Source organism: Phocoena phocoena, chromosome 7, assembly GCF_963924675.1.
Source record: "Phocoena phocoena chromosome 7, mPhoPho1.1, whole genome shotgun sequence".
In the NCBI taxonomy this organism is placed as follows: Eukaryota; Metazoa; Chordata; class Mammalia; order Artiodactyla; family Phocoenidae; genus Phocoena; species Phocoena phocoena.
In genome coordinates this window covers 77,177,109-77,194,611 of record NC_089225.1, presented here as the reverse complement: position 1 = coordinate 77,194,611, position 17,503 = coordinate 77,177,109, and the positions used below count along the sequence as shown (strand labels likewise).

The following is a 17,503-nucleotide window of genomic DNA, read 5'->3' as shown; positions in this document are numbered from 1 at the left end:
AAGTATTTTAGGGCTTCCCTGGTGGCACAGTGGTTGAGAATCTGTCTGCTAATGCTGGGGACACGGGTTCGAGCCCTGGTCTGGGAAGATCCCACATGCTGCGGAGCAACTAGGCCCGTGAGCCACAACTACTGAGCCTGCGTGTCTGGAGCTTGTGCTCCGCAACAAGAGAGGCCGCGATAGTGAGAGGCCCACGCACCGCGATGAAGAGTGGCCCCCGCTTGCCACAACTAGAGAAAGCCCTCACACTGAAACGAAGACCCAACACAGCAAAAATAAATAAATAAATTACTAAAACTCCTACCCCCACCATCTAAAAAAAAAAAAGTATTTTATTAGAAAATATTTCAAACATACAGAAAAGTATGGAGAATAATGTAATTAATGCCCATGTATATCAAGCTTTAAGAAATCTTAAGATTTTTCTATACTTGCATTATATCTTTTTGAAAAGGAAGTAATGCATTGAAGACACAGTTGAAGCCCATTGTATCCTTTCCTTATCCTTTCACACCCTCCCTCCCAAGAGGCAACCACTAGCCAGAATTGGTAGTTGTTTTCTTTAGCCATATTTATTACTTTTATTTCAATCTATGCATCTATAAACAACATATTGCTTTGTTTTTGTAAATTTAGAAACTTTATGTAACTGGTATTAAGCCGTTGGTATTAATCTGCAACTTCATTTGTTCATTCAATGTTGTGTTTTTGAAGTGCATATGTTTATATATGTAACTTCAGTCTGTTCATTTCCATGACAGTGTAGCATTCTATTGTACAAATATACCACAGTGTATTTTTCCATTTTCTTCTTAATCACCATTTGGGATCCCAATATCTTGCTGTTACAAACATGCTTCAGTGAATATTCTTGTACATGTATGAGAGTTTCTCTAGGGTATATGATTGGGTGGAATTGCTGGGTGGTAGGGCACACACATCATCAGTTTTATTGGGTAGCACCACCCTGTTTCCAAAGGGGGTTGTACCAATTCACACTCTCACCATCTGTATCTATGTTTCCCTGTTGCTCCATATCCTTGCTAACTCTTGGCATTTCACACTTTAAAATTTTCCCCAATTTGATGTGTGCAATATGCTTTGTTAATGTTGCTTTCATTGGCTTCTCCCTGATGAATTTTGAGAAGTATCTTTTCACATGTGTCTTACCATTTGGGTTTCTTCTTCTTGCACTAGCTTTTTAAGTTTATACACAATATTTACTCTGTGAAAGACCATGAATAACAAAATATGTATTTCTGTTCCATATTATTATAACCAGTGTTTGGAACTAGAAGGAAAAATATGAGAAAGGAGGCATGAAATCAAGGGGAATATATACATATGTATGAAAAATATGTACATGAAAGTGGAGAAAGAGGGAGAGAAGAGTGACTCTGAGGACCAGAGAGAAAGATGGGGGAAATGGAAGGGAAATGCAATCAGTGTTAGTTGAACGCTGTGTGAATGTAACTAGTTTTGAAGTGAGGCACACTGCCCTAGAGCTTGGCTTTGAAGTCAGACTACCTGGGTTCAAATCTACCATTTCCTAGCTGGGGACCTGGAGCATATTATTTCTCATGGCCTTGGTTCCCTCATCTATAAAACTGGCATAATAAGAGTATCTCCCTATTAAATGGATTACACATACGTTAGTATAGAGAGTCAGCGTTCAGATCACGTTAGCCATTCTTAACACGGCTCTTAGCAGTTTCACAGCTCTAATGGTAGAATCATAGCTCCTTAGAACTGAAGAGAGCTACTCAAGCAACCGAGTAGCCAAGCCTGGGCTCTGCCACCTAGCATTTAGAGCTGCACTGTTCAGTATGGTAGCCACACTCCAGCTGTGGCTGTTGAACACTTGAAGTGTGGCCCGATTGAATGGAGATGTGCTGTGAGTGTGAAATACACACGGGATTTTGAAGCTTTAGCATGAAAAAAAAGAATGCAAATTATCTCAATAATTTAAAAATTCAATTACATGATAATATTTTGGATATATTGAGTTAAGTAAGTAAAATATATTACTGAAGTTCGTTTACTTGTTTTTTATACCCTTTTTAGTGTGGTTACTAGAAAATTTTCAGTTACTTGGTTCACATTATATTTCCACTGGGCAGCACTGATTTAGAGGCTCTGAGGCAGAGCTGATATGCTACCCATAGCGGGTATCAATCTGTCCCATGTAGCATTCCTTCCTACAAACGTACTAAAGTGTTGATAAGAACATCATGCAGACAGCCAGGTGAAAATTCAAACCCAGAAACAGAGGGAACTTACGGCCAGATGTTCTTCATCTCAGATGACTGATTTGACTTCGTGACACGGAAGTCCCTAAAACGTGGACAGGGAATCTGAAGGGAACCCTGATACAGCCATCTCTACCAGTAGGGAATGAGACTTGAATCCAGGTCTTCGTGAAATCTGGGTGATGTTTGTGACGTGTCAAAGAAACAGCCTAGGATTAAGTAACAAGTATACATTTGAGTTACGAGAGAGAATAAAAGGTCTGTCTTCTGATATGCAGGTATAAGCACAATGTGGTAAAATAGACATATTTATGACCCGGGTAAAGGCCTGACAAAAAGATGGGTAATTTTAGGAGGGTTGAATAGCTGAATGTTGGTAGAAGAAATACTAGGACCTGAGGGATAAATACTGTTTGTTTCTAAACAAGAAAGGTAGGCTTTGTAACAATCATCTGGTGCTCCCTTGGAACTAAGACTTAGGAGAGGAAAGCTAAAATTTGTTTTCTGGTAGGGAAAATTTTGTTTTAAAATTCACAATATTTTCTGCTCTCGATTACATCTGGGTTTCCTCCTCCCTGGCATTCTGCAGCATCTGAGTCTCTCTTAATCTTCAAAAGATACCTGTTTGTGCAGTCTCTAAGTGATGGTTCTTTGCGTTCTTAAATCTATATGTTTGACTTCCCCCTACTTTCCTGGGCAAAGACTATGCCTCTCACTTCCTTGAAGACCTGAGTCATAGATTTAGAAGTAAATATGACATTAGAGGGGATTTGGAAATAAGAACTGCTAATTTTTTTCTAGTGCTTTGCGATTTACAAAGCACCTTCAAATTCACTTGATTCTCCCAACCACCTCATAAGGTGGGTAGAGAAGTATTATTATTATGTTGTTGTTAGCCTCATTTTACAGAGTAGTGGCTTTTGGTAGCTGGGCCAGTAGGTGCTGAAATCAGAATCAAATCTGGGTCTTCTGACCATGAATCCCACTGTCCTTCCCAGACCTCATTCATTTCACTCCAGAGCATTTAGCCCAGGACATCCTGCTACTGGGGAGTGAGATGTCTGCTGCCTTGGCGTCTTAGCACCACCAAACTGATTTTGTTTGGTTCTTACTGATGTAAGGGGCTTGAACCTTTTCAGGTAAGCTGCCTGGATGAAGTTAGTAGAATTAGGATTCAAATAATTTTAAGCTTGATAAACTAAGCCACAATTTACCAGTGGCTCTCAATCTTAACAGCCTATAACAATAACCGTGGGCTTAATAATGAAGTGATCACTGAAGAAATCAAAGAGGAAATAAAAAAATACCTAGAAACAAATGACAATGGAGACACAACGACCCAAAACCTATGGGATGCAGCAAAAGCAGTTCTAAGGGGGAAGTTTATAGCAATACAAGCCCACCTTAAGAAGCAGGAAACATCTCGAATAAACAACCTAACCTTGCACCTCAAGCAATTAGAGAAAGAAGAACAAAAAAACCCCAAAGCTAGCAGAAGGAAAGAAATCATAAAAATCAGATCAGAAATAAATGAAAAAGAAATGAAGGAAACAATAGCAAAGATCAATAAAACTAAAAGCTGCTTCTTTGAGAAGATAAACAAAATAGATAAACCATTAGCCAGACTCATCAAGAAAAAAAAGGAGAAGACTCAAATCAATAGAATTAGAAATGATAAAGGAGAAGTAACAACTGACACTGCAGAAATAAAAAAAATCATGAGAGATTACTACAAGCAACTCTATGCCAATAAAATGGACAATCTGGAAGAAATGGACAAATTCTTAGAAATGCACAACCTGCCAAGACTGAATCAGGAAGAAATAGAAAATATGAACAGACCAATCACAAGCACTGAAATTGAAACTGTGATTAAAAATCTTCCAACAAGCAAAAGCCCAGGACCAGATGGCTTCACAGGTGAATTCTATCAAACGTTTAGAGAAGAGCTAACACCTGTCCTTCTCGAACTCTTCCAAAATATAGCAGAGGGAGGAACACTCCCAAATTCCTTCTACGAGGCCACCATCACCTTGATACCAAAACCAGACAAGGATGTCACAAAGAAAGAAAACTACAGGCCAATATCACTGATGAACATAGATGCAAAAATCCTCAACAAAATACTAGCAAACAGAATCCAACAGCACATTAAAAGGATCATACACCATGATCAAGTGGGGTTTATTCCAGGAATGCAAGGATTCTTCAATATACGCAAATCTATCAATGTGATAAACCATATTAACAAATTGAAGGAGAAAAACCATATGATATCTCAATAGATGCAGAGAAAGCTTTTGACAAAATTCAACACCCATTTATGATAAAAACCCTCCAGAAAGTAGGCATAGAGGGAACTTTCCTCAACATAATAAAGGCCATATATGACAAGCCCACAGCAAACATCATCCTCAATGGTGAAAAACTGAAAGCATTTCCACTAAGATCAGGAATAAGACAAGGTTGCCCACTCTCACCACTCTTATTCAACATAGTTTTGGAAGTTTTAGCCACAGCAATCAGAGAAGAAAAGGAAATAAAAGGAATCCACATCGGAAAAGAAGAAGTAAAGCTGTCACTGTTTGCAGATGACATGATACTATACATAGAGAATCCTAAAGATGCTACCAGAAAACTACTAGAGCTAATCAATGAATTTGGTAAAGTAGCAGGATACAAAATTAATGCACAGAAATCTCTGGCATTCCTATATACTAATGATGAAAAATCTGAAAGTGAAATCAAGAAAACACTCCCATTTACCACTGCAACAAAAAGAATAAAATATCTAGGAATAAACCTACCTAAGGAGACAAAAGACCTGTATGCAGAAAATTATAAGACACTGATGAAAGAAATTAAAGATGATACAAATAGTTGGAGAGATATACCATGTTCTTGGATGGGAAGAATCAACATTGTGAAAATGACTCTACTACCCAGAGCAATCTACAGATTCAATGCAATCCCTATCAAACTACCACTGGCATTTTTCACAGAACTAGAACAAAAAATTTCGCAATTTGTATGGAAACACAAAAGACCCCGAATAGCCAAAGCAATCTTGAGAACGAAAAAAGGAGCTGGAGGAATCAGGCTCCCTGACTTCAGACTATACTACAAAGCAACAGTAATCAAGACAGTATGGTACTGGCACAAAAACAGAAAGATAGATCAGTGGAACAGGATAGAAAGCCCAGAGATAAACCCACGCACATATGGACACCTTCTCTTTGATAAAGGTGGCAGGAATGTACAGTGGAGAAAGGACAGCCTCTTCAATAAATGGTGCTGGGAAAACTGGACAGGTACATGTAAAAGTATGAGATTAGATCACTCCCTAACACCACACACAAAAATAAGCTCAAAATGGATTAAAGACCTAAATGTAAGGCCAGAAACTATCAAACTCTTAGAGGAAAGCATAGGAAGAACACTCTATGACATAAATCACAGCAAGATCCTTTGTGACCCACCTCCTAGAGTAATGGAAATAAAAACAAAAATAAACAAATGGGACCTAATGAAACTTCAAAGCTTTTGCACAGCAAAGGAAACCATAATCAAGACCAAAAGACAACCCTCAGAATGGGAGAAAACATTTGCAAATGAAGCAACTGACAAAGGATTAATCTCCAAAATTTACAAGCAGCTCATGCAGCTCAATAACAAAAAAAAAAAACAACCCCATCCAAAAATGGGCAGAAGACCTAAACAGACATTTCTCCAAAGAAGATATACAGAATGCCTACAAACACATGAAAGAATGCTCAACATCATTAATCATTAGAGAAATGCAAATCAAAACTACAATGAGATATCATCTCACACCAGTCAGAATGGCCATCATCAAAAAATCTAGAAACAATAAATGCTGGAGAGGGTGTGGAGAAAAGGGGACACTCTTGCACTGCTGGTGGGAATGTGAATTGGTTCAGCCACTATGGAGAACAGTATGGAGGTTCCTTAAAAAACTACAAATAGAATTACTATATGACCCAGCAATCCCACTACTGGGCATATACCCTGAGAAAACCAAAATTCAAAAAGAGTCATGTACCAAAATGTTCATTGCAGCTCTATTTACAATAGCCAGGACATGGAAACAACCTAAGCGCCCATCATCGGATGAATGGATAAAGAAGATGTGGCACATATACACAATGGAATATTACTCAGCCTTAAAAAGAAATGAAATTGAGCTACTTGTAATGAGATGGATAGAGTCTGTCATACAGAGTGAAGTAAGTCAGAAAGAAAAAGACAAATACCGTATGCTAACACATATATATGGAATTTAAGGGAAAAAAATGTCATGAAGAACCTAGGGGTAAGACAGGAATAAAGACGCAGACCTACTGGAGAACGGACTTGAGGATATGGGGAGGGGGAAGGGTGAGTTTTGACAGGGCGAGAGAGAGTCATGGACATATACACACTAACAAACGTAGTAAGGTAGATAGCTAGGGGGAAGCAGCCGCAAGGCACAGGGATATTAGCTCGGTGCTTTGTGACAGCCTGGAGGGGTGGGATGGGGAGAGTGGGAGGGAGGGAGACGCAAGAGGGAAGACATATGGGAACATATGTATATGTATAGCTGATTCACTTTGTTATAAAGCAGAAGCTAACACACCATTGTAAAGCAATTATACCCCAATAAAGATGTTTAAAAAAAAAAAAAAAAACAATAACCGTGGGTCCTGGGGAGTTTTTTAAAAATACCTGTGCCTGGTCCCACCTCCAACTAATGAAATCAGAATGAGGGTAGAAGAGACATTCTCTCTCTCTTTGTTTTAGGGATTATTATGTTCTTGTTTTCTATCATTAGTATGGTTGATGGTATTTCTTCTTCAGTTAAAGAGAAAAAACATCGTAAGTTCTATGATTAAATTAAATTTCTAGCACACTTTTATCCATGAAAGTCTCCTGCTGCCTTTTTTTTTTTTCTTCTAAACACGGTTCCTGTTTTTTAGCTGTCAGCTGGCCTTGGCCTCACAGAGATTGGTCAGCTTCTGCTTACACTTGACTCACGTTCTCGGCCCTTGTTTCAGAGCCACCTCCTTTGCACTTCCCCTCCTCTGCCTTACTTTCTAGTTTCTTTGAGCTTCCTTCCTTGTTGTCCTAAGGCTAAAACAGGCTCCTCTTACTGCATCTGCAAAGATATCATAGATATTTTCTCCTCCTCTCCTTTTGCAGTCCTTTTATAAAACTTTTCAGCTCTGACCAGAAGACTGATCAAAATCCAGATTCCAAAAAAAAGGAAGCTCATATTGGGTGTTGTAGTGGTTCAGTTGTAGCTTGGTGGACGTGTACACATGGAGAATTGTGCAGGTGTCATGGGCGGAGGGCATACTCTACTTTTTGGGAATCTGTTCCTGTGGAGCTTCTGCTCCGTGATTGTGATGTGGCTCCCAGCTAGCTGAGCACGGGCACCTCCCTGAGTATGACCGGGCTCTGGCTCGTGTGTCAGCCTGTATGCCCACTCCATAGTATGAGCGAGCCGTGAGCAGCCTACATAGGCTTCATGTTGTGTCTGTCCAAAAGCTCCATGGAACCTGGCTTCTTCCTACCAAAATATTTGGCTAGTTCCAGAGAAATAATTGGGATTCTTGGATAAAACGGATTTCTGCTAATCCCTTTAGCCCAGATCAAATCTCATCAGAGCTCAACTTCACTGGCCTCTAGTATATGCTTGTTGGAAGGCTGCTCATCGCTAACAGTTTTCCAAGAAGGATGTTGTGTGCCCTGTGAGATAAATATGCTTAATGACTAAAAATAAAATAATGTATATGATTCTATATTTTATATTCAGGAATGTAACATTCCGGAACACGAACACACACACACACACATGCATACACACCCCTGAAAAGTTCTTCATTCTTCAGAACCTACATTTCTATAGTTCTGGAGAATCTCAGCTTTCTTACAACTGTATCTCCTACCCAGTGAGACACTGTTATTTCTCATCTGATCTTGGCCCGATTCTTGTGACATCCTCAGCTCCTGACCTTGCTCCTTCTACTGCATTCAACGTCTTCTCCTTGTTTGGTGGCTGGAAAGCACATGACTAACAGAAAGGAAAAAACAAAACAAAATGTGTTGGTTGTACCCAGCAAATGAGAGCACAAGATACAGCATCTGACTTCACATCAGCAGAATTGCATTATGCCTCTAACCTGTGCTGTTTGGTTCCAGGAGCTCGTGTGAATGCCAAGGACAACATGTGGCTGACCCCACTGCACCGGGCTGTTGCCTCCAGAAGTGAAGTGAGTGATTATCTTATTTAATCTAGCACCTCCAGTTCCTAGAAAGAGAAAAATGCTTTCTGCTGAATTAGGGATTCTCACTGGTGAGTAAAAGGCTTTTACTTGTAATGCAAGAGGGTTACCAAGTTGAACAGCTGTTTGTTCAAGCACCTCCTGTGTGTCAGCCATGGTGCTAGGGGCTGACTGGGGTGGTCCAAGATGGACGGTGTGATCCTTGACTTCAGTGAGTTCTCAGTCTGAAGGGGGTGCAAACAGGTAAGCAGATCTGTACAGTACCATAACTGAATTGGAGGAGGAAGCAAATAACTGTCTTCTTGAATAGACGAAGTCTTCCAAGAAGATATGTCAGTTGAGCTAGTCCTTAGAGGATGATAGGGACTTATCAGGCCAGGAAAAGGAGAGAGGGCTGAGGCAGGAGGATAAACATGCTGTAGGACAAGGGTCATGGAAGTGATTGAATGGTGGGTTCAGTTGGATGTAGCTGGAACACAGGGTGTAGTAGAAGATAAGTCTGATAGTAGAGGCTGGGTCCAATAGCAGAGGGCTGGGTGTCCTCTGAGCAGCGGGGAGTGTTGACAGCAGAGATAAGTTGTGAACCTGACAGGATTTGGAACCTGTGAGGGTGAGATGGAAAAGAAGCCATTGGGTGAATGGTAACACCATTACCATTGGTAACCCAATGGAAGGCAGAGGCAAAGGAGCAAGGGTTGGGGAAGTTGATCATTTCTGTTTGAACATGCTGAGTTTGGCAAACATGTCACTGGAATGTAAGCACCATGATGGCAGGGATTTTGTTTTGTTTCCTGATGTAACCCAAGCCTGGTACATTGTAGGTGTTCAAGAAAGAATTTATTTTGAATGCTGGAAATTTGGGTGAGGATGGCAAATATGTCTTTTAATTGGAACATTTTGTCCATTTACATTTAAAGTAATTATTGATAGGTATGTACTTAATGCCATTTCATTAATTGTTTTCTGGTTGTTTTTGTTGTTCTTTTTTGTTTTTTTTCTTCTTTTGCTCTCTTTCATTGTGATTTGATGACTTTGTTTAGTGTTATGTTTAGATTCTTTTCTATTTTTCTACGTGTATCTGTTGTAGGTTTTTGGTTTGTGGTTACCATATATGTATATGTTGATGATCTCTTAATTTCAAACATATTCTAACAACTCCGAATTTTTCCTCCCCCTGCTATATTTAATGTTTTTGACATCATATTTTACATCTTTTTGTTTTGTGTATCCCTTAACTACTTATTGTGGATATAGACGATTTTGCTACTTTTGTCTTTTAGCCTTTCTACTAGCTTTATAAGTGGTTGATCTACTACCTTTAGTTTATGTTTGCCTTTACCAATGAGATTTTTCCTTTCATAATCTTCGTATTTCTACTTGTGGCCTTTTCTTTTCCACTAAGAGAAGTCCCGTGAACATTTCTTGTAAAGCTGGGTTACTGGTGCTGAATTCTTTTAGCTTTTGCTTCTCTGTAAAACTCTTTGTCTGTCCTTCAAATCTGAATGATAACCTTGCCAGGTAGAGTATTCTCAGTTGTACATTTTTTCCTTTCATTGCTTTGAATATAAAGTGCTACTCCCTTCTGGCCTGCCAAGTTTCTGCTGAAAGTCAGCTGATTATCATATCCCTTGTACATAACTCGCTGCTTTTCTCTTGCTGCTTTTATTTTTTATTATTATTTTTAATTTTTTAATATATTTTTAGAAATTTATTTTATTGAAGTATAGTTGATTTACAATGTTGTGCTACTTTTTGCTCTATAGCAAAGTGATTCAGTTATACATATATGTATATATATATATATATATATATATGTTCTTTTTCATATTCTTTTCCATTTTGGTTTATCACAGGATATTGAATATAGTTCCCTGTGCTATACAGTAGGACCTTGTTGTTTATCCATTCTATATATAATAGTTTGCATTTGCTAATCCCAAATTCCCAATCCATCCCTCCCCACCCGCTCCCCCTCCCTCCCTCTCCCCCAGCAAGCTATTGCTAAAGATTCTCTTTTTTTCTTTAATTTTTGTCATTTTAATTACATTGTGTCTTGGTGTGGACCTCTTTGGGTTTACTTTGTTTGGGATTCCTGGACCTGGATATCTGTTTCCTTCCCCAGGTTAAGGGAGTTTTTAGCTATTACTTCTCTGCCCCTTTCTCTTTCTCTTCTCCTTCTGGGACTCCTATATTGGAAATGTTAGTACACTTGATGTTGTCCCAGAGGTCTCTTAAACTATCCTCATTTTTTTTAATTCTTTTTTTCTCTTTTCTGTTCAGCTTGGGTGATTTCCACTACTCTGACTTCCAGATTGCTGATCCATTCCTCTGTGTCATCTAACCTACTGTTGATTCCTTCTAGTATATTTTTCATTTCAGTTATTGTATTCTTCAGCTTTGTTTGGTTCTTCTTTATATCTTCTAACTCTTTGTTAAAATGCTCGCTGTGTTCATCCATTCTCCTGAGTTCATTGGGCATCTTTATGATCATTACCTTGAACTATTTATTGGGTTGATCGCTTATCTCTACCTCATTTAGTTCTCTTTCTGAGGTTTTGTCTTGTTTCTTCATTTGGAACATACTCCTCTATCTCCTCATTTTGCCTAATTCTCTGTGTTTATTTCTATGTATTAGGTAGGTCAGTTACATTTCCTGATCTTAGAGAAGTGGCCTTATGTAGGAGATGCCCTATGGGGTCCAACAGCATGCTTCCCTCTGGTCACCAGAGCTATATGCTCTAGGGGTGCCCCCATCTGGGCTGTGGGCCCCCCTCTGTTGGAGCGGGTCCAATTATTGTGGGTTTGCTGGGAGGCGGGGCTGGCTCCCACTTGGTAGGCTGTGAGGTTCTGCCTCATGGAGTAGCTGTGGGCCCACTGGAGGATGGGTAGTTTCCCCAAGCAGTTAGCTGTGCAGCCTTGGGGTTGTCGAGCTGGTGCTGGAGGGCAGGTAAGTCCCCCAGCACTAATAGGCTATCAGGAGGATTCCAGAATGGCACTTGGCAGTGCTGACGTCATTGTAGAATGAACTCCCCCAAATGGCTGCCACCAGTGTCTTTATCCTCAGATGGAGTCCCGGTTGCCTTCTGCCTCTCTGAGAGGCTCTCCAAGAATAGCAAGTAGGTCTGACCCAGGCTCCTTTTAAACTACTGCCTCTGCACTGGGACTTGGAGTGTGTGAGATTTTCTACATGCCTTTTAGGAGCAGTTTGGTTCCTAAGCTCTCTGGCTCTCCTGAACACAAGCCCCACTGGTTTTCAAAGCAGAACTTCTGGGAGCCCATCTTCCTGATGCAGGATCCTGGGCTGGGGAGCCCAATGTGCGGCTTGGACCCCTTGCTTCTTGGGGAGGACCTCTGCCATTGTGATATTCTTCCCACTTCTGGGTTGCTGACCCAGGTGTATGGGTCCTGAGTATACTGCATCTTAGCCCCTCCCATCCATCTCATTGTAGTTCCTTCTTTATATCTTTAGTTGTGGGAAATCTTTTCTGCTGTCTTCAGGTCATTCTCATAGATAGTTGCTCTGTAAATAGTTGCAATTTTGTTGTGCCATTGGGAGAAGGTGAGTTCAGGGTCTTCCCACTCTGCCATCTTGGCTACATCCCATCCTTCCTTTTGTGAATTCTATCCTATAGCCATTACTTTATGCCTCCCTTATAAAATAGCTGGGGAAAGGGAAGCATGCTTGAGAGGGGAAGAACAGAGAAGGTTTGGGCTGGTCTTTTGGAGTTTTGCTATTAGCACTTGCCAAAGAAGATACGTGTGTTCAGTAAGAGAGCTGGCACATCTGTCTATTGCTTAGACGGGGCAAACAGTGATATTCCTTACACAAATATGTTTTAAAAGCCATTTCTTCATTGAAAGGCTTATAAACTCTATATTGTCTTCAAAACCCCTGTGCTTCTAAAATGTGGGTAATTGATCTCTCTCAGGGCTTCAAGGTTCCGGGTTCAATCAGGGAAGCCAAACCACAATGAGAAATATAGATAGGACGTTTATTATAGGAATTAGAGCTTACACAGTTGTGTGAGCTGCTGAAGAAGTTTATGTAAGGCTATCCCCTTGGTTTCTGTGTGGTCCTAAAGTCACTGTAGGCCATCAGGGTCTGCAGTTGAAAAGAAAAGCTAAACATGAAATGGGGGAAAACAGGGATAAACTGGAACCCCTGTCTGTCTCTCACTGCCTCTGCATCGTGGATGTGGGTGCCTTGCAGAAGGAGCTGTGTGCTTCACCTCTGAGCTTGCATGCACCTGGCCCAGGAATGGGAGAAACTGAAGAAGTTATGGCAGGACCTGAAGACGCATCAACCTGGTACTGCCCTTTGCCAACACAGTGATGCAGCTGGTCAGTGACACCGTGCACAAGCTGCCTCAAACCTGGCACCCAACATGCCAGTCAGTCTGTGGTTTCACGTATGCCTTCCAAAACTCATGCAGATTTCTCCAACACCAACCCTAAATGGAACAGTACAGCGGAGGGAACTCTGCAAAATGTCACTCAGCTTGGCTAACATAGCACAATATAAAACTACCATTGAAATTGTTTTTCTGTTTTAATTAAAAAGATCTTCTAGGCAGTAAGTTCTTTGCAATGAGTGGCATGCCTGTTGCTTGTCATTGTATGTTTAGCATCTAGCCTGCACAGGAAACAATTGTTTTTTGAGTGACTCATTAAAGACTGGGTTTTCCACGTAAGCTGTGTTAACCTGGTTCTCTGTAAAACTGCTAACGTGGAGCTAGTATACAGCACAGAGAACGCTGGTGGTAATCATCTTTCATGCATGCAAGGTAAACTAACTTGAAGTTTGTTTATGGGAGCGTGGCACTAAAAGCAAGTTAAGCCACTGGATCCTGCAAAATCAGAACAAGTTTCAAAAATAGCATGCAATAAGATATCAGGTTAAGTCAAAGTTATCAGTATACGTCAACATTTCTGAGCCTTCTTTCCATCAGGCAAATTTCATGTTTGGATTTCTATGCCTGGAAAAATAATGTTCATTTGCTAAATTCATTTCCTGAGCCTGTTATAGCAATAGGGGTGTCAGGTCATGATACTGATTAAACATCCACCCATGCTTGACATTATAAAAGCTCCTCTGCAGACAAGAAAGTAGATCAAGAAAAAAAAAAAAAAAAAAAAAAAGAAAGTAGATCAAGAAATGGTCATATCCCTTAAAAACGGTCCAAAATAGATTGGGTTGTGGAGATGAACCTTTAAGACTTAACTTGGTACTGACCAGGCTGCATTGTGTGCTCCCTTCGAGGCCCAGTCCCCGCCTCCTCCCGCCACCACCTGCTCCCCATGCCTGGGATTCCCAGGGAGGAAACACCAAACAGATAATCGGAGCCCACCAGTGCTGTGTTCTCACTGACCCGCCCAGGCCACCATTCATCCCCCTCTTTCTCTGACTGCTCCCACAGCTGTGAAGAAATGAAGAGAGTCTCATATGAAAATCTTAGGGAAACTTATTTTGCAATGCTAGATAACATACACGAGCAAGACTTGGGGCTGCCAGGGAGAATTATCTGAAGTGCTGCTGTGAATTATTTCACATCGTTTCCCCTGTTTAGCTTATTCTTGTTGCTTTTTTGTTTCCCGTGGAAAAGAACAGCTGTAGGGGAAAGGAATGAAAGGCGTGCCAACCTGGAGGGTTTGACACATGTTTATTGAAGCCCACTCTATGGAAGGCGCAGTGTTAAGTGTGGACCTTAAGGGGGTACAAAGTGTCCCTTCCTGGACACTGTGTGGAGGGCAGACAACCAGTACACAACCAGTACACAACCATAGAGCCTACTGTGGCCTGTGTCCAAATGCGTTTGACCTTTCACACATGCATTTTCTTCTCCAGTGAACTGAGAGTAGCACCAAAGGATTTGCTGAACTTGTTGCTTTTCTGTTCTGGAGGCTATTTTGTGGTTAGAAATGTTGAAAATAGTTGTATCCTGTCTTTGGGGTGTAGAATGGAGGATATTGTGTTCAAATATGTATTGTCACGTGAACATTTATTGAGCACTTACTGTGTGCTAGGCGGTGTGCTAGCACTTTCTGCTCATTATTCCATTTTAGCCTCTGAATCACTGTCTGAGATTGACACCGTTATTAATCCTAATTTAGGAAACGTGATCTCAGAGAAGTTAAGGAACAAGCCTAAGACACCACAGCCAGTAAGTGGAGGAGGGTGTAACCCGAAAACCTGCTCTCCTAACTGCCGTGCTCCACTGCTGCCCTCACATCACATGGGCACCCCTAGGGATACTGGTCCAACTAATAAGATGCATCTATTTTTGTGTCTGTGCAGACAAAAGTCTGACAGGTATAAAAATGCTTCCCAGATCTGATCAGGAGAAGCATTTTATTTTATAGCTTAAATTTTAAACATCACATTTTCCCCTTCCCTCTGAAAAACGTTGTCATTATGGTGGGCTAAATGCTAATAGACAGGAGAATTGGAAAAATTATATGGGAGACTTGAATGTTATTGCTTTCCATAAATTATCTTTATGATTATAAAATGATGATCACATATAGAACATATATCGTACCTGGAATGGGAAGAAAGTAAGCATCTTATAACCTATTAGAAGGTAGATGAGTAGTATTCAGATTTAGTGTGCATTGAGATCATCTGCAGTGCTTGTTAAGTACCTGTTCTAACACCGCTATATATAAAATAGATAAACAACAAGGACCTACTGTATAGCACAGGGAACTATACTCAATATTTTGTAATTTCATGTATATATATAGCTAAATCACTTTGCTGTACACTTGAAACTAACACAACGTTGTAAATCAACTATACTTCAATTTAAAAAATAAATTAAAAAAATTATGCACACACACAAAGTACCTCTTCTAGAACCTCACCCCCAGTGATTTTGATGAAGCCTGTGATTGAGCCTGGAAATCTGTATTTCAGAAAGAAGATTCTGATGCATGTGGTCTACATACCACACTTTGAGACCAGAGATTAAAGATTGGAAATACTTTAGTATTTGGCCTTCCCAATGTTTAAAGCCAGTGGTTCTTTTTTTTTAATACTTATCTATTTTATTATATTATTTATTTTCTTTATTTTTTGGCTGCGTCTGGTCTTAGTTGCGGCACGCGGGATCTTCGTTGAGGCGTCCCGGATCTTTTTTGCTGTGGTGTGTGGGCCCTTCCTTGCGGCGCGCAGCCTTCTCTCTAGTTGTGGCGCGCCGGCTTCAGGGCGTCTGGGCTCTGTAATTTGTGGCACGCGGGCTCTCTCGTTGAGGCAGGCGAGCTCAGTAGTTGGTGTGTGCGGGCTTAGTTGCCCCGCGGCATGTGGGATCTTAGTTCCTCGACCAAGGATCAAACCCGCGTCCCCTGCATTGGAAGGGAAGTTATTTACCACTGTACCGCCAGGGAAGTCCCCCAGTGGTTCTTGAACAGTTTGCATTCTTTCCCATCCCCAAGTCTTCCCTTTGTACTACTAGTTCTTAGAATAATTGTACTCTAATAATAATTATAATAATAAAGTGCAAGTTTAGTTTAATAATAGGTACTTTTAGGAGAATAATTTGATTAATTTGAACAAATTAGGCACCAATTTATACAATTCTTACAGGATATGAAATTACTATAATCAATAGAGGGTAAAAGCCCCAACTGGTTATTATTTTACATTAATAGAGTGAATGCCTTCGGGACTGGAGTGCAGCCTCAGGGACCTCAGCCCATGTAAATGTCTTGTTAATTTTCCTGCTGTATATAAAACAAAGTCATGTTAGTTTTTGCATATTATTACTTAGAGAGTTTGCTAATGATTATACCAATATATTTATTCTACCCAAATTTATTGAATATACATTAGGTGCCAGATACCTGCCAGGCTTTGTGGCAAGTATAGAAAATTGTATGAGACTCAGACCCTGGTCTAAAGCAACTTACCGTTTATAAAATTTGACATTGTTTATGCCTACAAGGACTCTGTATAGTCATAAAGCATTATTTTTCCATGAGTAATTTATGATCACTTAAATGCAATGCACATTTGAGAGTAAGAAAAACAAATATTGGAGGCAACAGTTTTTAAGGCACATGTATCCTATTTCTTCTCATCTTTTCCATGTGCCACAGTGTATGTTTCTACTTCTTATACAGGGTTGGAGTGACCTTTTATAAAAGGAGAAAGTCATAAAAAGTAGAAATAAAATGACTGCAGATGCCATCTCCAGTTCCCTCCTGTGTCACATCCCGTGACAGTTCCTCCCTCTGTCTGTTATTTCTGTGTCTCATATAGGACAGCCTACTGTGGAGTGTGATCCAACAAGGCCTACAGTCCTAAGGCTGAATGCTAACTAGGCTGATCCCTCCACTCAGGAGAAATGCCGGAATCCTCACACATGCTTGTTCATTAAAAAAGAAATCAAGGCTTTGAAGCAGCATTGCTCACAGTGTGGCTTGTGACTAGTCTAAGTCTTTTTGTCTTTCCTTTTGTGACATGAGTGAGCATTTAGCAACTTTTAGAGAAATGTGATAGAGTAATTTCATGCCTGCTAAATTAAATGATAAAATAATTGAGTTTATAATTTCTTTGTCTTTTTTCATTTTATTATTCTTCTAATTACTCATGATGAATTTGAAATAATAATAATTCAAAAAAAACCTGTCCCTTCACCACAGATAGTTTGAAAAGTACTGTTTTAGTATCTTTCTTGATTCAGAAATTGTTCAGCTTCCCTTCCCCCACATTAGCTTCTTTTTTTTTTTTTTTTTTTCAAATATTTATTTATTTATTTTTGGCTGTGTTGGGTCTTCATTTCTGTGCGAGGGCTTTCTCTAGTTGCAGCAAGCAGGGGCCACTCCTCATCACAGTACGCGGGCCTCTCACTATCGCGGCCCCTCCCGCTGCGGAGCACAGGCTCCAGATGCGCAGGCTCAGTAGTTGTGGCTCACGGGCCCAGCCGCTCTGCGGCACGTGGGATCCTCCCAGACCAGGGCTCAAACCCA

General features: G+C 40.4%; 1 protein-coding gene across 1 annotated transcript in view; it reads left to right on the top strand.

Moving 5' to 3' along the window:
- ANKRD44 (ankyrin repeat domain 44) overlaps positions 1-17,503 on the top strand; it is a 205,378-nt gene that overhangs the window by 59,558 nt on the left and 128,317 nt on the right. Inside the window, exon 4 of the mRNA XM_065880164.1 lies at positions 8,451-8,521. Within this exon, the coding sequence (XP_065736236.1) occupies positions 8,451-8,521 (71 nt within the window). The remainder of the gene's footprint in view (positions 1-8,450; positions 8,522-17,503) is intronic.